The sequence below is a fragment of the Colobus angolensis genome, unplaced genomic scaffold, assembly GCF_000951035.1.
Source record: "Colobus angolensis palliatus isolate OR3802 unplaced genomic scaffold, Cang.pa_1.0 Scaffold440, whole genome shotgun sequence".
NCBI lineage: Eukaryota > Metazoa > Chordata > Mammalia > Primates > Cercopithecidae > Colobus > Colobus angolensis.
Genome location: NW_012117822.1, coordinates 315,640 through 335,171, shown reverse-complemented (window position 1 = coordinate 335,171; position 19,532 = coordinate 315,640). Strand labels below are relative to the sequence as shown.

Here is a 19,532-nt window from a genome sequence, read left to right as displayed (position 1 = left end):
GGGCTCCATTGGGCCTCCAACTGGTAATGAATATTTGCAAGGGGTTCCTTTATTCCCCAAGAATATTGTATATAAATATATCTCAATTACTTTTCAAATGGTTAGGGTAAAAATAAATAGAAAAGAAAAATGGTGAACCTGGAAATATTCCATTGTTGGTGTCACAGTAGTAGTTTTTAAACTGGAATCTCTGGCTGCTTGAATCAGAATTATTGTGGTTTTTGTTAAAATGAAGGTTCCTAAGGCCCATCTTAGACCTACTAACCCAGAATGCTTGAGGGTAGACCTAATAATCAAAATTTTAAATAAGCTTCTGAAAAGATTTTTATGAACACTAAGATTGAAAAAATCTAACACAGTGCTGATGAAAATTATAGTATAGGTTTTTCAAAATGTAAGTGGGTGTTTAGTGCAAAAACCTAGAAGTTATTTGGTAGAATAATTTTGGAAAATACAGTCAAATCAAAGTTAATACAAGGAAGCTAAAAATAGAAATTCCAACTTCTATCAGAAAGATGAACATTTTTAAAAAGAGATAGAAAGGGAGAAAATTGAAAGTATGTCTGAGAATTTTCTAGAAATGAAATATATAACTCATCAAATTAAAATAAAAAACTTGCCCAAGGGCTAAGAAGACCAATTCTGGCTGCATCATTTTTAATTATAAAATGTCAAACAATAATATTTATAAATAAGGGAAGGTCTCAATAAACTACTATATCCAAATAATGAAATATTAAGCAGTATTTAAAAACAATGTTCTTGATGAATCATTGTATAACATTGATATGTTTCTAGGCTGTGTTGATATAAATAAGCAAATTGAAGACATAATTTGAGTAAAAACATAAATACAAAATAATTATCCTTTTTTTCTATAACTACCTCTGAGTTTTTGAACATGGGTGTTTCTGTGTAGAAATACAGAAAAGGATTTGGAAGGATGCACAAGTTAGCAATGGTGATACTACTGGGGAAATGGAGTCCTGCCCAGAATTGAGGCTTAGGTGCGGTGAGAACTATGGCCTTATCCCAATGTTCCAGTATTTTAAAAGAGAATTTGTTTGGGTATTTCTTATCTTGTTTACTTGTAGTAAAAAGCATAAAGTTAAATTTACTGTCTTAACTCTTTTAAAATGTGTAGTTCAGTAGTGTTAAGTGTTTTCACATTGTTACTCAAGAGATACCTAAATTCTTTCATGTTGTAAAACTGTAACTCTGTACTTATTAAACAGCAACTTCCATCATCTTTCCCCCAGCCTTTGGCAACTACCCTTCTACTTTTTGTGCCTATGATTTTTCTCCACCTTAGGTACTTCGTATAAAGTGGAATCCTACAGCATTTGTACTTTTGTGACTGGCTTATTTCAATTACTATAATCTCCTCAAGGTTCATCCATGTTAAGCATGTGACAAGACTTCCTTCTTTTTAAGGCTGAATGATATTCTATTGTATGTATGTACCATATTTTCCTTATCTGTTTGTCTGTTGAAGATATTGGGTTGCTTTTCCTTTTTGGCTATTGTGAATAATGCTACAGCAAACATGAGTATACAAATATATCTTTGAGATCCTGCTTTAAACTCTTCATATACACATTTAGAAGTAGACTTGCTAGATCCTGTGGTGACTCTATTTTTAATTTCTTGAGGAACCCCAACACTGTTTTCCATAATGGCTGTCCCCTTTTACATTCCGACCAATAGTGCACAAGGATTCCAGTTTCTCAGCATGCTCACCAATTCTTGTTATTTTTTGTTATTTTGATAGTGGCCAACTAACAGATGTGAAGTGGTATCTCACTGTGGTTCTAAACTGTATTTCCCTAATAATGAATGATGTTGAGCATCTTCTCATTCAATAGTCATAAGCAATAATGCTTATTGACTATTCATGTATCTTCTTTGGAGAAATACCTATTCACAGCCTTGACCCATTTGTCGATTGGGTTATTTATTGTCTTGTTGAGTTGTAGGAGTTCCTCAAATATTCTGGATATTAACCCCTTATAAGATATATGATTTACAAATATTTGCTCCCATTCCATAGGTTGCCTTTTCACGTTGGTCATTGCTTCCTTTGACTTGAAGAAATTTTTAACCTTATATGGTCCTGTTGGTCTGTTTTTGCTTTAGTTGCCTGTTCTGTTGGTGTCATAGCCAATAAATCATCTCTCCTTTTTCCATAGTTAGTCTAGTAAAAATTTTTAAATTTTGCTTATCTTTTCAAAAAACCAACTCTTGGTTTCATTGATTTTTTTTCTATTGTTTTCTGTTCTCTCTTTCATTTATCTCTGCTCTAATCATTATTATTTTCTTCATTTTGCTAATCTTAGGTTTAGTTTGTACTTCCTTTATTTCCTTGAGTTTTAAGTTAAATTATGGATTTGAGAACTTTCTTGTCTTATAACATAAGTGTTTACCATTATAAACTTGCCTTTTAGTATTGCTTTAGCTATACTCCATACATTTTGGTATATTATGTTTTCATTTCATTTGTCTCCAGATATACTTTAAATTTGTCTTGTATTTTTTCTTTGACCTATTTGCTGTTTAAGAGGGAGTTGTTAAGCTTCCATATGTTTTTTTATTTTCCTATTTTCCTTCTACTTTTGATTTCTAGTTTTATTCCACTGTAGTGAGGAAGATATTTTATATGATTTCAATCTTTTGAAATGTTTTAATACTTCTTTCAAGTTCAAGTCTTCTGTTTCCTTATTGAACTTCTGTCCGGTTGTTCTATCCGTAACTGAAAGTCAGATAGTGAAGTCTCCTACTATTACTGTGTTGCTGTTTATTTCTCCCTTCAGTTCTATCTAAGTTTCTTCCATATTTTGGGGAGCTCTAATGTGAGGTTTGTATATATTTATGATTGTTGTATCTTCCTGGTGAGTTGACCTTGTTATCATTATATATTGTCCTTCTTTGTTTCTTGTCACAGTTTTTGTCTTTAAGTCTATTTTGTCTGATGTAAATATGGCTGTTTCTTTTCACTTCAGGTTCTCATTTGCATGGAATATATTTTTCCATCCGTTCACTTACAGCCTGTGTTCTTATATCTAAAGTGAGTCTCTTGCAGACAGCATATAGTTGAATCCTGTGTTTTATCCATTCAATCAACCTTTGTATTTTAGTAGGAGAGTTTAACCAGTTTACCTTTAAAATACTTATTGACAGGAAAGGACTTACTATTGCCATTTTGCTAATTGTTTTCAGTATGTGGTAGACTTTTTGTCTCTTTTTCCCTGTATCTCTGGTGCTGTAGTGAGTCATGATACTGGGACACTGCCTACGATCTGTCTGTTGACACTGTATCTTCTCTGGTGCTAGACTAAGACCCAGTGATCTACTTCGTTATCAGTGATCACCTGCTGGCACCCATTTGTGTCAGAGCTTAGATTCAGGCAAGATAAAAATCATTCTCTTGGTCAGCCCCTTAGAAGTCAGAAGTCAGTGGATATGTTCCACCCTTTTCTTTCTCTTTCCAGGGAGAAGGCAGGAGTTGGGAGTTTTCTCTCAATGGCACTGTGCTTTGCCAGAGGGAGGAGCTGTGGCAAGTAAAGGCCACGCATTTTCCTACTGTCTTTGATATGGTTATTTTTGGCTACATGCTCACCTTGGGTACAGAAACACCTTAACTAAGTTCTGGATTGCTCACAAAGAAAATGGTCTGTGTATTGTTTTTAATTCCATATCTCTATGGAGGAAGGGGGGCCTGGGACTTCCTATTTTGCTACCTTGTTGGCATCAGTCCCTCTATTTATGTATTTCTTGAATAGTTAAAAACTAATTTTTCAATAAATACTTGTAGTCACAAATAACTTTAATGAAAACTTATGATCTAGATTAATTTAACAACTATGTATGTATATTCTACTGCATAAAATCCTTCTAGAAATATAAGCCTGAATTTCTTCAAGGACAGAATGAGGGTGTAACTTGCTAATTTATCTTTAATGTCCTTTCCTGTTATAATCCTATATAAGATTAAAAAGCTTATGCTAGGTCAAGTAGTCAGAGAACTAAAGAATCAGACTGAATCAAACAATTTTACCTGTACAAAATGGTTCTAATTTGTGTTTTTTAAAATCTTGATCTAATTTTTATTTTTTTTAATGTTCTAAAATAGGTGTTACTTTTACAATGTCAAAACACAGTTATAAAACCAGACAATAAAAAGATTAGTTTATACTCAGGAGTTGATTATGATTGTGTTTTTATTACACTTTTTTTTATTTCTCAGGCAATGGTACAAAATAACCGCATAGAGCTTCTCAATCATCCTGTGTGTAAAGAATATTTACTCATGAAATGGTGGGTATTGAATGGTATTTCTTGTTTAATGCTCTGCCTATTGGATCTATTACAAAGTCTTCAAAACAAGTATATTGTAATGGTATTTTAATGTTTTGGTTTTTGTTATGTTAATGTTTTTACTTTGAAGAAATAAGTAAGGCAAATGCCCTAGAACTTAAAGTATGATAATAATAAAATAAAGTGAAAAAGACCAAATAAAAAGAAGTTAAGGTTAAAAAATGCTGGCATTGTTTATCATTAAATAAAATATTTGGAGTGGGAGGGAATTATTATATAAGACATGAAGAAACTCTTTAGAGACTAAAAATTATTTTTAACATTAAATGAAATATTTGGGGCATGGAAAGGATCATTACATAGAACATGAAGAAATATCCTGGACCCTGAAATTTAGTTGACAATGAAGAAAGAGGTGTGTTCTAGGAAGAGCACTCATATTGCTGACAGATTATATGGGTTAACATCCCGGCTCTTTCATTAATTTGTTAAGTCATAATTTGCTTAGAACTTGAGAGTCCTTCTCTGAAAATGAAAAAGGTGAATTAGAAGATTTACTTGATTCTAAGCTTCAGTGAATTTACCAACAAGTTTTCTTAAAGAGATTATAACCACTTTTTCCCGAAGTATCTTAAGTAAATATTTTTGTCTGAAATGACTCAATTCTGGTTTGCTTATATTTTTGTAGGTTGGCTTATGGATTTAGAGCTCATATGATGAATTTAGGATCTTACTGTCTTGGTCTCATACCTATGACCATTCTCGTTGTCAATATAAAACCAGGAATGGCTTTCAACTCAACCGGAATCATCAATGAAACTAGTGATCATTCAGAAATACTAGATACCACGGTAATTCCAAATTTTAACTTTCTCAAATAAAAGATTATAAACAATGTATTTTTTCTTAAGACTACTAAACCCATAATAAATGTGACATATCGGGACTTCATTATAAATAGCCTGTAAGAATTTGTATACAGTACTAATTTCTCCTAAAATCCTTTGTGGAAGGAGAGGGAATATAAACAAACAGGTCAACGAATGAGTTTATAAACTAATTTAAAAGGAACTGACGTGTGTTAGATGCTAGCTTAAATAGTGAAGTGTAAAACTTTAAAATAGGTGTACAAGAAAGCAGATTTATAGTTGCCAGGGACTGTGGGACATGGGAAATGGGGAGAGATGCTTTATGGATATGTAGTTTCCATCCAAGATGATGAAAAAGTTATGGAACTAGATAATAGTGATGGTGATATTACACTGTGAATATACTTAATCTGCTGAATTACATATTTTAAAATGTACACGTAAAATGTAACACTTTTAGAATGGTAAATTTTGTTGTATGTATTTTGTGACAATAAACAATTTTATATTGGCCTACACATTCATATTCTTTTTTAATTCAATTATCAGTTTTTGAACTTCACTTAATAAGGACATTCTGAAATGAGGATGTGTTCATCTCTAGTAAATGATATGACTATTGGTGTCAGTTAAATTTTCTGTTCAACTCAAAGTGGACAGTATATAGAAATTAAGCAAAAAAAAGAAAAAATAAATTTAATAGTGAAAATTATGGAAATGTTAAAGTGTTTTATATCTCTCATAACTGTCTTATCCTTTTTTGTTTCAGAATTCATATCTAATAAAAACTTGTATGATTTTAGTGTTTTTATCAAGTATATTTGGGTATTGCAAAGAAGCGGGGCAAATTTTCCAACAGGTATGTAATACATTTTGTATCTCTAAAGTTGCACATATTTTAATATGCAGGACATAAGTTAATTGATAAGATATTACTGGAGATAATATTATGTCATAATAAAATTACATAGCTTGACTAACATACAGATTCGAAACACCAAGCATAAATGTTTCAAAAGGTAGAAATCAAATGATTTTAGGTGAAGTCACTGCCTACTTGATATATCTATGAAAGAGATGTTCCACTTTTACTGGTCCTTAAGGATCTCTCTAACTACAAATGGTCTTTATGAGTGAACTTTCTTTTCTCTTACATAGTTTTAAAGATCTTGCTAACATAATGGTTAAATTTTGAACTTGATAATTTTAAATGTAAATGTTTATGAATAAGTTATCTGGCCCAACTCCATTTTAAATGAGTCTTTCTTTGAATTCCTTTTCTAACAGAAATGCTTTTTTTGATTAAATAAAATTCCAGGTTTTAATACAATTTTGGAACTTTTTACAGCAAAATTTTTACTTTATATTCTACTTTTTAAATGAGTGAGCCAAGTTCGGATCAGAACCAAGTGTAAAAATTGTCTGCAGGTCCTACCTTTGGTTGATAAATGGCATAGATCCTTCTTTTCTCAGTATGGAGGTTGGAAAGTCTTTACAATTTTTTTGTATATTTTAATGAATAGTATTTTTATAAATCTTATGTCTTTCATACAACACCTCACTTTCTGTGAAAATTTTCTTTGCTGCATCATGTAAGCACAGATATTTGCATTTATAAATTTGATAATATTGCTTTGCATTTTTAAAACATTATACATTGCAAGTACTTTCATATAGATACTTTAAGAAATTTGTCACAATTCTGATAGACTGTAATGTTGCATTTTACCTTAAACGATTTAAGGCACATTATTTAATTTTTCTTGCCATTATTTTCATTTTCCAGAAATGAAAATTACAGATTATAGTTTAAATTGAGCTATAAAGTTACATGAATTTTCTGTCAGATTTGAACTCCACATTTTCTTATTGATATTTAAATGATCTACTCTTTTGGAAATCTAATGCCCAATACATAAAAAGTTTGAAAATACCATTATTATTTGTTTTTATTTCCTAATTAAGTTTCAGTACATGTCCCAAACCTTTGTAGAAATAACTTTAGTTCATAAAGAGAGCTCCACATTCATGTTCTTATATGGGTAGAAAGGCCCAGGAATTACTAAACCAACTTGCAGTCCCCAAGAAGTTTCCTTAAGATGGAGTGGACTCCACAGGGAAAGCCCAGCAATTTGTAAGATTTCCTTAGGTGTCAGACTCCCATAACACCAGGTTAACAGAGGACTCTGGGCCGTCTCCAACACTGATTCATACCCTGGGGACACTGAAGTCAATCCAGGATGGCATGAGGTTACTCCTTGGTCCTAAACTTCTCCCCAGCTGGCTGCAAAGCTAGAAAAATTATATTACTGGGTGCATGTATATAACCACCTATAGATGCTAGGTCTCTATATGTGGTAATTTTTTATTATTTTCTATCCCAGAAAATGAATTATTTTATGGATATGAGCAATGTTTTGGAATGGATTATCTACACGACGGGCATCATCTTTGTGCTGCCCTTGTTCATTGAAATACCAGCTCATCTGCAGTGGCAATGTGGAGCAATTGCTGTTTACCTCTATTGGATGAATTTCTTATTGTATCTGCAAAGGTAAAACAAGCTTGAATGATTTCCACATCCTTTAAGCATTTTTAATATCAAAAGAAAAACTACTGTACCTGGTGTAAATTTAAAACTGACTTATTCCTTTTCCAGTTGTTTCAAAATATGAAGAATTTTTTTTATACCCTATTAAGGAAAGGCTGGAGCATGGTTCCAGAGTTCAGAATGAAGATCAGGGTTTCTCAAACTCAGCACTATTGAACTTTGTGGCCAGATAATTCTTTCTTCTTCTTCTTCTTCTTTTTCTTTTTCTTTTTTTTTTATCTGTGGAGGGGGACTGTCTTGTATATTGTAAAATGCTTAGCAGCATTCCTGGCTCCTTGCTTCTGCCCACTAGATAGCATCCACCTTACTCCATTTGTGACAACCAAAAATGAATGCAGACAATGCCAGATGTTCCCTGTGTGCCAAATAAGCCCTGGTCAAGAACACTGGTCTAGACAAATCTAGATTAAATAGCGGGAGTAAATGGGAAAAGTATTGGCTATTCTTGTTTTACCTGATATTATTTTGTAAGCCTTTACTTTGACACTCAAAATGAACTGATAGATAGTATGGGGAATCAAAGTGGTATACAAGAAAAAATAAGCCCAAAGAATCTAATTCTAGATTTCCCAGGCCTCTGACAGTTGGTAATGTTGAGTTTCATGTTATTTCACATAATCTTTCCAATAATGAGGCCAATGTTATTATTTGCATTCTCTAAAAGAGGAAGCTGAAGCACTGAGTTCAGTAACTTGCTGAAGATCTCAGCGAGTCAGTCAAGATACAGGTATTTAACCAAAGTCTTTCTGACTCCGGGGAACATGTCTTTTCCACCGTATCTTCTGCATTACTGTGTCATGAGCACAGTGATAGAGAGTTGAGTGCTGCCCCTTGGAGAGCACATGGTATGGTGAGAAAGACAGTGGCCCAGAAATAGGATTTAAGACAGGTTCAGGCACTGTCGCACCCTTGGCTCTGTCATTATTAGTGGCTTTAGTGAGTCATTATATGTCTCTGTGAATTTAGCTGAAGTCCCTTTCAACTTTAGAATCTTGTAAGTTCCTTATTTAAAAGTCGTCTTTGTCAAAGGCAAAGTACAAGTTAGAGGCCAGATGACACACCAATTATCTATCCAAACATTTCACAATATAGGATGCAGGGGGTAGAAAAGAAAACCGAAGAAGATGAAGAGGATAAAATGCAAATCATGTGGTGTGTCCCCTGCATTAGGTGCCTTCTGGTTCACGAACTCAATCTCTGCATGATGCAGTACACAATTTATCTCTCTAATTTCTTTATTAAGCATTTGGTAGCATTTTCTTTGATATTGAGAAGCTATCATTTTTCTCTCCTACTTCAGTCGAAGTAATGTCCAGTCGTCAAGTGGTAAAATGATTTAAGGTAACATTAAGGCTGGGCACAGTGACTCACGCCTGTAATCCTGGCCCTTTGGGAAGCCAAGGAAGGCTGCCGCTTGAGCCCAGCAGTTCGTGACCATCCTGGGGGTGAGGTATGCCTGTGGTCCCAGCTACTCGGGAAGCTGAGGCAGGAGGATCACCTGAGCCCGGGAAGTCAAGGCTGCAGTGAGCAATGATTGCACCACTGCCCTCCAGCTTGGTTGACAAAGCAAGACCCTGTATCCAAAAAAACAGATAACATTAATAATGAGAATAAAAGCAAAAGTAATGTGACTAACAGCTTGAAAATTAAGACATGATTATTCAATTAATTCTTATGTTTTCTTTTTCAAAATAACTGGCCTCAAGGATCTCATCTGTGAAATCTAATACCTGATTTAATACATGATAAATATTGTCACTGAATGAATACACTTTGACTACAAAAGTGAGTAAATGTGTGTGTCTGTGTGTTTTTTTACTTTTCTAGATTTGAAAATTGTGGAATTTTTATTGTTATGTTGGAGGTAATTTTGAAAACTTTATTGAGGTCTACAGTTGTATTTATCTTCCTTCTTCTGGCTTTTGGACTCAGCTTTTACATCCTCCTGAATTTACAGGTAAGACAGTTGCATCAGTAGTTGATTTTGTCGCTGTGAATTATGGAAATATATATTTATACTTAAATCTAAATAGTCTAGAAAATTCTTAATTGCATAACATTATTCGAATACTTTAGTTTTTATCTGCTATCTCTTTCAAATGACTTTTATTGCTGAGAAAATGTATAGTCGTGTTAAGTAACTTTGTCCATTGTCAAAAAGTTTATGTATAATGCAGATGATTTATTACTTATGCAGATAACATATTTTTGATGACTTTACCACTGTTTACTAATATCTTATCACTGTATTTCAGTAGCTATATACCTATGACTTTAAAAATGTATTCTGAATATAATTTTTATCATTCTACCTCCAGGAAACACTTTTTCATGGTAGAAACTTTGCATTTCATTTGTTCCTCACCATGTGTTTTCAGGATCCCTTCAGCTCTCCATTGCTTTCTATAATCCAGACCTTCAGCATGATGCTAGGAGATATCAATTATCGAGAGTCCTTCCTAGAACCATATCTGAGAAATGAATTGGCACATCCAGTTCTGTCCTTTGCACAACTTATTTCCTTCTCAATATTTGTCCCAATTGTCCTCATGAATTTACTAGTAAGTAGTTTTTTCTTGTATTTTCTGTTTGTTGATCATTTGAAACATTTTATAATGATAATTATTTTTTACCTTCTTTAATCTCCCTCCACTGGGGGAGATGAGGAAGGGTCTACTACAAAATCTATTCATTCAACACTCATTTGGTGCCTGGGAAGCATCAGGCATATCAGGAGGCTCAGGGCATGCAAAGATGCATGCACTTGGCAAATATCAAGGATCTACTAAATGCCAGTAACTGTTACAAGTTCTAGGAACCAGTGATGAAGAAAGCAAACCAATATTCAGTCCCAGTGTGATTACAAACAGTCAGGAAGTTAGGTAATAAACAAATAAATGTGTTGCATGATGTCATGGGAGTGATAAATGCTATGAAGAAATAAGAAGCAGGGAAAAGCAATAAAGATGAAGGCGTGTGATGTTTTGGAGTTGGAAAGGGGATCAGAGGTTAGGCAGAGACCTTTATGGAATATATTGTCTCTATGCTTGAATTTACCATTGACCAGAGATTCAAGTGGGGAAGTCTCTCATGCAGAGGGCGTCTACAATGTTCAGATGCCACCTTGAACCCAGTCAAAGCCTAGACAGTATCAGCAGACATGAGAGTGCCTTTCCACATGGAATTCTCTAGAGAATCTGCTCAAGGCATGAGCATGTTGGCTGATGCAGGCAAAGGTGCATCCCATTCCAGGTCCATGGGGAGTCTTTATTGGCATTGTTGTGCCTGTTTTTCCTTTATCCATTTATGCACACCTGTATGTATTCCACACACTTTCTTTGAGTCTGACTATGTATCAGAGACTGTACTAGGCAGTGTTTCTGGAAAGGAAAAAAAATATGCAGATGAGTAAGTATTTTGATTCATTTATTTGATACAACTCCAGAGTTTTATTTTGGTGACCTAGGAAAACAAAGAATGACAATAGGAATAATGGAGAATGACATGAAGCCCACACTCTTCTCTGATAATTGTTTATGTTTTGGAAGATAATTATCCAGAAGAGAATTGGGCTTAGCAGTAGTACAGGTTGGCCCCTTTCTGAAGATCCACACATCTGGCATCCATTGTGCATTTCTACCTGGATATCCTGGAGGAAAATCAAACCAACAGAGCCAAAACTAATGTTATCTTTTCCTTCAGAATCTCTACTGCCTCTCAGTAGAATCTTCTAGTCATCCTACTCAGATCATTGGCGGATAGTCTCTATTTCACTCTCCCACATTTTTCCTCAGTTCTTTCAATAATTCTTTGGCTTTCACATCTGTCTGCTTCCATTTGGCTTGGACTGTCATGGTTCCTCATCCAAATTGCTCCAGCAGCCTCAAGAGCATCTCCACCTTACCTCGCTGCTTTGTCTCATTCTTCCTACAAATGGCCACCATAGTGATGCTCTGATAATGAAAAACTAATCCCATCAGTGGCTCTTTTAAATATTTTTCCATGCCTCTTCAAAAGCTTTAATCCAGTCCAAACCCATCAGCATAGCAGGCAAAGGTCCCTGTGAGCTGGATCAAGATCTTTCCCAACACCTCACTGTTGCCAGGACTTACCCAGAAATGCACACTCCCTGAGTGTGCCACACTTTCCTTCATGCTGCCTAGACTCTGTACAGGCTCTTCCTTTTGCCTGGAAAACTTCCCACCATGGGTTAGGGCTAAGATTTCAAAACTCAGTTGAGGTATCATTTCTTCAGGGCAGACTTCCTTAACCACCCGCCCGTCTCCAATTACCTTACTCTATTGGGTGCTCTTTCCTTGTGTTACCATAGTTTTTAGGATACAAACAAATAATAATAATAAAACCTACTTCCTAGATTATTGCAAAGAATAAATGAGCTAATACAAGGAACTTAAAACAGTACTTGGCACATGATAAGCATTTGATAAATGTTAGTGACCATTAAAAGTTAATAATTGATCTCTTCTATGGCTTATAAGCTCAAATGTCTTCAGAGCCCAGGCAAGTATCTAAAATATGTGAAGCAGCAGGTATGAAATGGTTAGTTTTAGGGTTAGTTTTTGTTTTTTTTTTTTAAAGACAGGATCTCATTCTGTGACCCAGGCTGGAGTACAGTGGTGTGATCATGGCTCACTGTACCTCCACTTCCCAGTCTCAGCTGATCTTCCACCTCAGCCTACCTAGAAGCTGCAAATACAGGTGCTCAACACCACACCCAGCTAATTTTTGTAGGGATGGGGTTTTGCCATATTGCCCAGGCTGGTCTGGAACTCCTGGGCTCAACTAGCCTCCCAAATTTCTGGTATTGCAAATGTGAGATGCTGCGCCTGGCAGAGATGGTTGGTTTTGATGGGCGCCAATGTAAATTGGAGAGAACACCCATCTGAAAACTTGCAAATTAAAAACCAAAACAATATTATCCTGCCCAGTGAAACCTATTTCCTGACTATATCCAGTTCTCAGTGCTAGTTTGCAAGCCCTCGAATATATTCTCCCTCTCTTCATTCATTCTGTGACTGTTTTGTTTATCTATTATGTGCCCTGCTCTATACTAAGCACTGGGCATACAGTGGTGAGCTTGACAGATCCCTCGTCTCATAGAGTTTACTGGACTTTGAGCTCCTCAAGAGCAGTCACTGACGTTTCTTTCTGGTGCAGCAGGCAAGATGCTGCTCAGCAAAGGCAGGAACTAAGTACCAGAAAAATAAATGAGTGAGTGAAATAAGCGAATTCATCAGATTGAGTAGAACTGAGCTAACAGCTTCCCCCCACCTATTTCTATCTAGCCATACATTTCTGGTTTCTCACCAGAGCCTCTCCTGCCCCTATAGTATATGTTTTCCTTCTGAACATATGTAAGATATAAAATGTATCATTCTCTCAGTTTAATATTTTTTTCCATGTTGTGAAATCACTCTTGTCTACCTTAGTTACTAAACTCCTGGAGTTCCCCACCGTGTTGTGTGGGTACACCCAATTGCATGTGATATTACATCATCCCTGTCCTTTCTTTTTTTTTTTTTTTTTTTTTTTTTTTTTTTTGAGATGGAGTCTCGCTCTATCGCCCGGGCTGGAGTGCAGTGGCCAGATCTCAGCTCACTGCAAGCTCCGCCTCCCGGGTTTACGCCATTCTCCTGCCTCAGCCTCCGGAGTAGCTGGGACTACAGGCGCCCGCCACCTCGCCCGGCTAGCTTTTTGTATTTTTTTAGTAGAGACGGGGTTTCACCGTGTTAACCAGGATGGTCTCGAACTCCTGACCTCGTGATCCGCCCGTCTCGGCCTCCCAAAGTGCTGGGATTACAGGTTTGAGCCACTGCGCCCAACCATCCCTGTCCTTTCAAAAAATAACAGATTATCTTAAATGAAATGAATTTCAGATTAATTCGTGTGTCGCAAGTTTTCATAACACTTAAGAGTACTGAACCTCCGAATGTGGCCATCACTGTTGCAGAGGTATATAGTCCTTGTAGTTTTCTGCAAGGTGTATTACTAAAGTATTCTGCAGCTACTACTAGTAGATCATATGCCCACACTCCCACTTTAGCCACAGAGACCTTGCTATGGTTTGAATTTTTATGTCCCACCCAAAATGTATATATGGAAACCTAATCACCAAGAAGATGGCATTAGAAGGTGGGGCCTTTCAGAGGTGAGTAGGCCATGAGGGGAGAGCCCTCATGAATGGAATTAGTTCCCTTATAAAAAAACTATGAGGGAGCTTATTAGCTCCTTTGTCCTTCTGCCACATGAGAGCACATAGAAGGTGCCACCTATGAGGAATGGGCTGTCACGAGAAACCAGTTCTGCCTGAGTCTTGATTTTGGACTTCCCAGCCTACAGAACTGTAAGCAATTGATTTATGCTATTTATACTTTACCCAGACTAAACTATTTTGTTACAGCAGTGTGAATGGACTAAGACAGACCTTACATGCATTTTTCAGTGGGCCGTTAAACTGTGGTGATTAAATTTTGTGTCATACTTCAGATTGGTTTGGCAGTTGGTGACATTGCTGAGGTCCAGAAACACGCATCATTGAAGAGGATAGCTATGCAGGTAAGTGCAGTGCTTCCCCATTTATGGCAGTGTTATCTTCTGGTAAACCCACAATAAGTTAAAAATATTACAAGTCAAAAATGGGCATTTTGAAGGAATATGCCAGTTGTAAATTTATACCACTTACACTGTAAAGTTGGACTGTTTACCCTCCTGATCGTGTGGTTGACTGGGTTCTGTGGCTCGCTGCCACTGCCCGGCATCCTAGGAGAGTACCACACATTGCTCGCCCAGAACAGATCAAAGTTTAAAATTTGAAGTACAGATTCTACTGAATATACATCGCTTTCACACCACCATAAAGTCAAAAATCATGAGTCAGACCATCCTAAATTAGGTATTGTCTGCATCACGTTTATTTAAACTTACTGAAACTAACACCATTATGGTTACTTCCTTTCCTGAGAGCACAGTTCTTTAGCATGGAAGCTTTCTTAATCCTGAGGAGTCACATCCTGTGTCTGTTTGCATGTTATCTGGTATACCTGCTCTAATAAAAGATGATGAAAAAAATGTCCTAGAACAATCTTAGCAGAGAAATTGAGAAATTTGTGTTATGTTAAAATGTGGCCACCCAGGTAGCTAGCTGCTGGATCAAGAGCGTCACTGGCATCCTAGCCCCACTGTTCAAAGGTGCTCCTTATATTTTATGCAGGGAATCACAGGGTCCCCACGGCATGATTTATGTTGAAGTTTTAACTGCATCCGTGAGGTTTTGTTCTCTTGTGACATCTCTCTCATTTTTATAGACAATTTGATATAAAATTTGGTGTCAAAGTTTCCTGGCTAGGTATTTGGCTATTGAACCTTGTGAGGTAACTTTCTGTCATACAACACAGAGTTATTTTTATGCTCTTGACTGGATTGTCTTTAAATTTCAAATTCAAATGGCCATTTTTGATGCTTCAAGGATATTTGTTGACCAGTTGACTATATGCATTCAGAAACTTTGGCCAGTTTGAGAGAGGAGATGGAAAAGTCAGGTAATGATATAACTTTCTATTCATTCTTGTCTCCTCTTCACTTTTATTTGTCCAAATTCTTTCTTCTCTGTTATTCATTCAGCCATACACTAATATTTATTTATTGAAAAACAATGTTTCAATACATAGTGTATACAAAGTCCAGTACAACTTGTGAGAGCCCAGAGGAAACAGAGGGATGTGATCCCTGACTATTCTACTTAGCACACCAGCTAGGCATTCATAGAATTAAATATCAAAAATCAACTGAGAACCATTTGTAAATTCTATGCTCTATGACATGGCTGTATATTATACAGAGATACAGAGTGATTGGAACATTTAGAGAACAAACACAAATGATTATCAGGTATAGGAAAAAAATGCAAAAATAATTAAGGGAATGCTACATGGAAGGGGTGAGATGAGTCAGTGTTGAAAGGTAGTTGAGATTTAACAGGACATTGATACCATCCTGAAAGGAGGGGCCAGCAAGAGCAAAGGGCCACATCAGAACTGGGGAAAACGGCCAAGGCACTGGCCCAAGGCCCTGGCCCAAGGCCCCCCTTGCCTGGAAGGATCATTCATGTTAGTGGGTGATTAGATTGCTCCAAATGATAGGGGGGTTTATTCAAAACCAGCAAAGAAAAACCTTAGTAAAGGGCACTAAATGATGAAGTGCTTCAAGTTATTTTGTAAGTTAGCGAAGAGTTATTCTCAGCCTTCCACAATGAAAATGGTGTTTATAGTGATCTGTTATTATTTTGGTATAGTGAGGAAAAATTGAAGGCAGGAAAAGCTAATGGCAGGTTATTACTGTCGCAAAGATGGTGTTTAGGACTTCAGGTGTATGGATATGGAGAGGAGATGTATAAACCTCTTGGCAGGTATGTCAGCAATACCTCATAACTGCCCTAACAGCTCTTTAAAATACCTTGGGGAATAGATAAAAACAAGAATACAAGCAAAGTTGGGGAAGCTCACTCAATTGCAGTGTCAGTGGGGTTGAGCTGAAAAGCACAAACCTATATTGTTTACTCTGCTCTCTGAAAGTAAATGGCACAAATCCTAGTACCCCCATGTTATCTATGCCTTGTTTTGGATCAAAAACAGCATCGACTGGAAAACCAGAAAGCCATTCTCCTACTTCTCCTGAGTGGTTTCTTAAGAAACTCTCTGCATCCATTCTGAAACCTATGTCTGAGCCCACAGCAGAACCATGAGCAGAACCAGACATGTAGCACGCATTTCCGACAGGGCCGTTTAGTTCTTTCAGAGAATCATCTCCATGGGAAGTGGAGACAGGCCTTAGGACAATGCATGCTGGGAGATGTGTTCTTTATTGGGACTGTCAGTTCCTTAGGGACAGGTGTTATGAGTATTTTGAGGGGCTTGAAACTGTTTGGGTATTTTTAAATGTTGGTATCTCCACTTTCCACCACAGTTTTGGCAGCTGCAGACAGTGCATAAACATTTATATCCCTGCTATAATTTAGAAAGGGAAATCCACAGAGTGCATCTTACTCTTCAGCATGGAAAACCCACAAGTTAGAGGAGGTAAAGATGCTCCCTGAGCCCAGTGGAACCAGGCTCAGTGGGTCCCGCCAGACCCACACTGGACCTGGGACTTTGCTTGCCAGCCTCCCCCAGGACCATCTTTGAGAGACCTACGTAGATAATGAAGAGCTTAAGACACACTATGTATTTTATCTGTTGGCAAACATCAAGCTTGAGTAAATCTTTTTCAATCAAGTGTGAGGAAATAAGACGTGACCTCTAAAACTGTATGTATGGGAAGGGGAAAGTAGTATCACCCTAAAGAGCAAAGGGGAAAAAAAGGAACCCTAGAAATTATTATAGAAAATCAGTGAAAATATTTAACTGGTATTATAAATAAAATACAAGAAAACATAGCTTTTCTTGAAGCTGGAACTAATGCACAGTATGTTAAATGGTGGTAAGTGCTGTAAAAATAGCAAGGAAGCCACATGGGGGAAAGTCATGTGGGGGACAGTGGAGAGCCACAATTTTAAGCAGTGGTATCAGGGAAGTTCTTACCATTTCACTCTTTATGGCTATAAATCGCTAATATTGGAAGGTGTTTGGTGTTAGAAAGAAAATCTCACTAGTAGTTACAGTAAACATACCTATTTACCAGATACAAAGGAGTATAAAAAAGCAGAGATAAATTTGGCAAAAATAAATAAAAAAAATTAAATGTGGGGAAATATCTCATTTGCTATCCCTGAAAATAGTAATTATACTTAAAATTCATCATAGATAAACCATTTTGCACCTGATAGCACAGACATGAAAAATGCATGACATACTCTTAGGCATGAGAGTTCTAATTCTTTTACTGCTTACCTTTGTCTTCTCCAGTTAAACACTCCTTCTCTCCTGCCCTAGGTGTGTATACATATGTACACACACACGTGTGCATGCACACACACATTCACACTGTCCAGTTGTGCACATTTTGTAGTATTGCAACACCCCAAAAGTATGAACTACCCTTTTCTTCTTTAAATCTCCAGCATTGAACAATAAAACATCAGGTGACTATCCCTGAACGATAAAGAGCAAGTAACTAAATATTGAATTCCTTTTTTAAGCAGCTTCTTCCTCTCTTTCTTTTCCTGCTCCAAGGCAGATTGCTGCCCTGTCAGTGGGTGAGGTGAGAGGAAGGGGCAGGTGACTGTGAGCTAGGGGAAAAGGAAGCCTGGCCAGCCCAGCTGTGGCACAGAAGTCAGGACATAGAAATCAGTTTTCATTTTGCTGTATTAATGATTACCTCTGTGCCATATAAAAATTCCAGATACTAACTAGTGATTCTGTCATTAAACCCAAAATGCACTTTAGGTGGAACTTCATACCAGCTTAGAGAAGAAGCTGCCACTTTGGTTTCTACGCAAAGTGGATCAGAAATCCATCATCGTGTATCCCAACAAACCCAGATGTGGTGGGATATTATTCGTAAGTACACGTAACAAATAACAACATCAATAACATGACACTGTTTGACATTCATTCATTGTGTTAACCCTAAGGGGGCCCTTTTATAGATTTTAAGTCTTCTCTGCCTGTGGGCAGAGAAGTTGTGCTTTAAAAAAAAAAAAAGGATATGATTAACCCAAGATGTGAAAGAGCTGGGTGAAAGGAGGGTGATATTTGCTCTCCCCTTTCAGGTGGCTCATCCATGGCATCTGTGTTAAATGCATGCTGTCCCTGTTAGAGCAGATGGGCCAGGGACCAGCCACACCCTTTTAGTGTCTTTTTTACAGTACAGGTATACTTTATTTGCTTTTCCCAGTCACATGTCATTTACATTTATGTGTAGATATATATGTGTGTATATACAGCCAAGTGTTTAGAATACACAATAAAGAACACACATTTACACACACACACACACACACACATACATACACACAATATATTAATCCGTTTTCACACTGCTATAAGGAACTGCCCAAGACTGGGTAGCTTATAAAGGAAAGAGGTTTAATTGACTCCCAGTTCCGCTTGGCTGGGGAGGCCTCAGGAAACTTGCAATCATGGCGGAAGGTAAAGGGGAAGCAAGGCACCTTCTTCACAGGCAGCAGGAAGGAGAACGAACACATGAGGAACTACCAGACAATTATAAAACCACCAGATCTTGTGAGAACTCACTCACTACCACGAGAACAGCATGAGGGAAACCACCCCCATGATCCAGTTACCTCCACCCAGTCTCTCCCTTGACACGTGGGGATTGTGGGGATTATAATGCAAGATGAGATTTGGGTGGGGACACAAAGTCTTAACCATATCACACACACACGAACACACATGCACACACACACAGTGCCCACTATAGAAAATGAGCTAATTAAGTGATCAAAGACTAAGCAAGACCATTGCATTATAATGGAAGAAGGGCCATATGAAGAGCCAGAATAACTGGGTGCGAATCCTTAGTATGCCTGGGCTCCCTTCATCTCTATACCTGTTCTTCCTGAGTCCTTTTCAGGTTAATTTCCCCTGTGTAGTCATAAGGTGATAAAGTGGCCCTGAGTATCAGTCTAGGCTTTATTCTAACCCCACAATATCTCTCCAACTGATTTTACACATGTCCATGGTTACAATTACTACCGAAACAGAATGCTCAGCAACTGATTTCTCAATCCTAGAGCTCACCCTTCAGTTCCCGGCCCCTAC

General features: G+C 36.9%; 1 protein-coding gene and 1 long non-coding RNA gene across 2 annotated transcripts in view; one reads left to right on the top strand and one right to left on the bottom strand.

The window, feature by feature from the left end:
• LOC105522828 overlaps positions 1-19,532 on the bottom strand; it is a 228,238-nt gene that overhangs the window by 8,801 nt on the left and 199,905 nt on the right. The window lies entirely within an intron of this gene.
• The window catches only part of TRPA1 (transient receptor potential cation channel, subfamily A, member 1), a 54,584-nt gene that overhangs the window by 31,616 nt on the left and 3,436 nt on the right, over positions 1-19,532 (top strand). The window contains exons 18-25 of the mRNA XM_011957426.1: positions 4,244-4,314; positions 5,003-5,165; positions 5,953-6,042; positions 7,568-7,737; positions 9,622-9,751; positions 10,173-10,355; positions 14,302-14,370; positions 18,195-18,308. Coding sequence (XP_011812816.1) covers positions 4,244-4,314; positions 5,003-5,165; positions 5,953-6,042; positions 7,568-7,737; positions 9,622-9,751; positions 10,173-10,355; positions 14,302-14,370; positions 18,195-18,308 — 990 coding nt within the window. The remainder of the gene's footprint in view (positions 1-4,243; positions 4,315-5,002; positions 5,166-5,952; positions 6,043-7,567; positions 7,738-9,621; positions 9,752-10,172; positions 10,356-14,301; positions 14,371-18,194; positions 18,309-19,532) is intronic.